This window comes from Puntigrus tetrazona, chromosome 12 (assembly GCF_018831695.1).
Source record: "Puntigrus tetrazona isolate hp1 chromosome 12, ASM1883169v1, whole genome shotgun sequence".
Taxonomy (NCBI): domain Eukaryota; kingdom Metazoa; phylum Chordata; class Actinopteri; order Cypriniformes; family Cyprinidae; genus Puntigrus; species Puntigrus tetrazona.
This window is the reverse complement of record NC_056710.1, coordinates 14,102,620-14,105,955: the sequence shown is the minus strand read 5'-3', so window position 1 is coordinate 14,105,955 and position 3,336 is coordinate 14,102,620. Positions and strand designations below refer to the sequence as shown.

Sequence of the window (3,336 nt, the reverse complement as noted above, 5' to 3'; positions counted from 1 at the left end):
CAGCAACAGCCGGAACTGTATCACAGTAGTGCTTCGTAGCCGGGGAACTAAAATCTGTTGCACCAATAGATGCGTGTTGAACTTGACGTCTTGTAATATGTTGTTGAAGGGTGTACGTGCACATGCCTGCATAATTTGAGCCAGGTAATGCTTCAGCATCTGCTGTGTGAAATGCTTGTGGTTGTTTAAAGTCATATTAATTAGATATTTATTCACGAGGTCAACATATGCATTTACAACAGTGCGAATAGCTTGATAGCCGGTAGATAGCTTGCACTTTTCTGCATTATTTACAGTAGGTTGTACAATACTTACATTAAAAAGACTTTCTTTTTTTGCGTTATTGGTTGGCAGTTTATGTTGCCTTATGTTGCCTTTTTTTTTTTTTTTGGCCTGTGATGGCAAAGCTGAATGGTCCTTCAAAAATCGTTGCAATATGCTGATTTGGTGCTCAGTATATCCTAATTATATCCTAATATACTCCTGAACAAAATCTTAACAACGGGCGAAGCTTTACAAGTATTCATAGTTCACGCTTGTGGATTGTAACCAGGTTGTAATTACTGCTTCAAAATGCCAAAAGAAGAAACAGGACCAAGACACAAAAATATAGAAAATAGGCAATTTATGGAAAATGCATTTGAACTCAAACAGACGTTCGTCGGCTGATTACAAGGAAATCATGACAGCGTTAATGCCTAAAGAACAATGACACGAAAGCCATATTTTTGTGCAGGTTTTAACAGTCTGTTTGAGTTTATATGCAGTTTTTGGGGGTTTTTTTTGTTTCTTGGTCCTGTTTTTTTCTTTTGGCATTTTGAAGCAGTAATTACAACCTGGTTATAATCCACCAGCGTGAACTATGAATACTTGTAATGCTTCCCCCGGTCTTAAGATTTTGTTCAAGAGTGTTTATATTAGGATTGCTTGTTAAGTTAAAGACACTTATTACAAAACATTGGTAGCCTAGGCCTGTGTCTTACCATTTCCATCAGTAGACTGTTTCTTCAGTCTAGGTACTAGGCCTTTTTTTTAGTTGGGGTCTGTTCGCAATGCAATCGATATAATGTAATTTGTCTCTCACTTATTATTTAAGTGATCATTCATGTCCATGTTTTGGGTTTTAGGTGAAACATACCTGTCTTGTGCCGCATTTCACATATACCTCTTGGATTATGCTATTACCATTCCTTCTCCGTGGGGGCACCGCAAAGCACTACGTACAGCAAGCGCTTTCTAGCTCTCAGCTATGCATTACGTGTTGCAACATCAGACGACTCTCTACATCCAGTGGACAACTCTTCCTCAGAAGGACCCCTCAACGATTCCTCAACCAGTCACGAGGGGCTAAAACTCACAAAAGGAAACATCAGAACCAGGAAGATGACTGGAAGAAAAGGAACAAGACTGTCCTCACCTACATCGCGGCTGCCGGAGTGGGAATGATTGGCCTGTCATATGCTGCCGTTCCGCTGTACAGACTGTACTGTCAAGTCAGTATAATTCTAATAGTTTTAATAAGTGGATTCATAGAATTACAATAATATGTTCCTTTTCTTTTGTCAGGCAACAGGGCTGGGAGGCACAGCTGTAGCAGGACATAACACAGATCAAGTGGAGACAATGAAGCCAGTCAGGGATCGTATTATTAAAGTGACCTTTAATGCAGACACACACGCCAGCATACAATGGAACTTCCGCCCGCAGCAGTCAGAAATTTATGTAAGATTACTAAGTTTATTTTTTTTAAATAAGATATTAAGCACTACAATTATTTTAAACAATAGTAATAATTTTTTTTGAGTCCCAAAACAGCATATTAAAATGTTTCCTGTGACTAAAGACTGTTGGTGGAGAAAATTCAGCTTTTCTTCACAGAAATAAATATATTTTAAAATGTATTCAAGTAGAAAACAATAAATGCAATTAAAACATCTTAATTATTCCAAACATTTGCATGCATGTTTGTATATATTAAATTAATTTCCATAATCATAAAAGAGGATTGTAAAGGTAATATTATATTTTTATTATAAGTCTGATTCTTTTCTAAATATTTTCATGTAGCATTTAAAAAAGTCTTGTAAAATACAGATTTTAACAATGGACGTTCATATAGTATACCGTACACAGCATATTTTTTATTTAATGTTGCTGAAGATGAAGACTATCCAAATTGATTATTTTATGTTTGAATATTTCCCAGGTCGTACCAGGAGAAACTGCACTGGCTTTTTATAAGGCACGAAATCCCACGAACAAACCAGTGATCGGCATTTCCACCTACAATGTTGTACCTTTTGAGGCCGGACAATATTTTAACAAGATACAGGTAAATATACATTTAAATAAATGCTGACACTATTATAATTTATGTCTGTCCATTTGCTCCCAGGCTCACTAAAAAGATGCTAAATTCAATATTGTGTGCTAATACACTGCTCCTTTGTTTTCCCCCTAGTGTTTCTGTTTTGAGGAACAGAGGTTAAACCCACATGAGGAAGTAGACATGCCTGTTTTCTTCTACATTGATCCAGAGTTTGATGACGACCCCAGGATGGCACGAGTTAATACTATTACACTCTCATATACCTTTTTTGAAGCCAAGGAGGGACAGCAGTTACCTGTCCCTGGGTATAGCTAAATATTTATTACTCAGAGAATATTCATCGGAATTATCTTCAGGAGAGTTTGTTTAGTAATCATTTTGGTAATGATTACTGTATATGTTGTCACATTTCACTTAAATGTCTGTTTAGATTGAATCAAATAATTATAAAAACTGAACAGTGATGAAAAATGATCATCTGTCAATTCTGTTTAAGTTAATAAATCATAAGTCATTGTTTTTTTTATACACCATAAGATAAAAAATTATTTTGATATTAAACTACTGAGCTGTGTATGCAAAATTTGTGAAAATCTGCCAGTATTTGTGAGGATAGTCAGAAATGAGCTTGTTGAGCTTACTTATGAACACTAGAGGGCAACGTTTGTGCATTTTTATTATTGTTCTTTGATGTAAAACAAGATCTTAACACTTAACAGTTGCATTGGCGTAAAAAGCGCAAGACAACTTGACTATTGTGCAATAATTAATATAACATGACAGGTAATTTTACAGCATACTAGAACATTAGTGTGTGCTTGCATATTTGGATATCACACCTATAGCTGATACATGCTTTATAATATGCTCAGATGCTCTCAAGTAAACAATATTGCACTATAACACTAATACTTACATGTTTCTTCAGTTTGGATTATACACAATCAAACTGAAAAAAATTTATCTATCTATCTATCTATCTATCTATCTATCTATATATATATATA

At 35.2% G+C, this 3,336-nt stretch overlaps 1 protein-coding gene across 1 annotated transcript; it reads left to right on the top strand.

Moving 5' to 3' along the window:
- The first annotated feature begins 33 nt into the window (after positions 1–33).
- On the top strand, positions 34–3,024 carry LOC122355098 (cytochrome c oxidase assembly protein COX11, mitochondrial). Its single transcript, XM_043253095.1, has 5 exons — positions 34–144; positions 1,128–1,493; positions 1,567–1,722; positions 2,207–2,332; positions 2,462–3,024. Exons 2-5 carry the CDS (start codon positions 1,176–1,178, stop codon positions 2,642–2,644), a joined length of 783 nt encoding a protein of 260 aa, XP_043109030.1. The 5' UTR covers positions 34–144; positions 1,128–1,175; the 3' UTR covers positions 2,645–3,024.
- Positions 3,025–3,336: the final 312 nt, after the last annotated feature.

What these genes read in the sequence shown, in the direction of transcription:
- LOC122355098 (XM_043253095.1), top strand. Translation starts at nt 1,176, where the DNA reads ATGCTATTACCATTCCTTCTCCGTGGGGGCACCGCAAAGCACTACGTA. An exon ending in TGTACAGACTGTACTGTCAA is followed by an intron (nt 1,494 to 1,566) that starts GTCAGTATAATT and finishes TTCTTTTGTCAG; the next exon opens with GCAACAGGGCTGGGAGGCAC. An exon ending in AATATTTTAACAAGATACAG is followed by an intron (nt 2,333 to 2,461) that starts GTAAATATACAT and finishes TTTTCCCCCTAG; the next exon opens with TGTTTCTGTTTTGAGGAACA.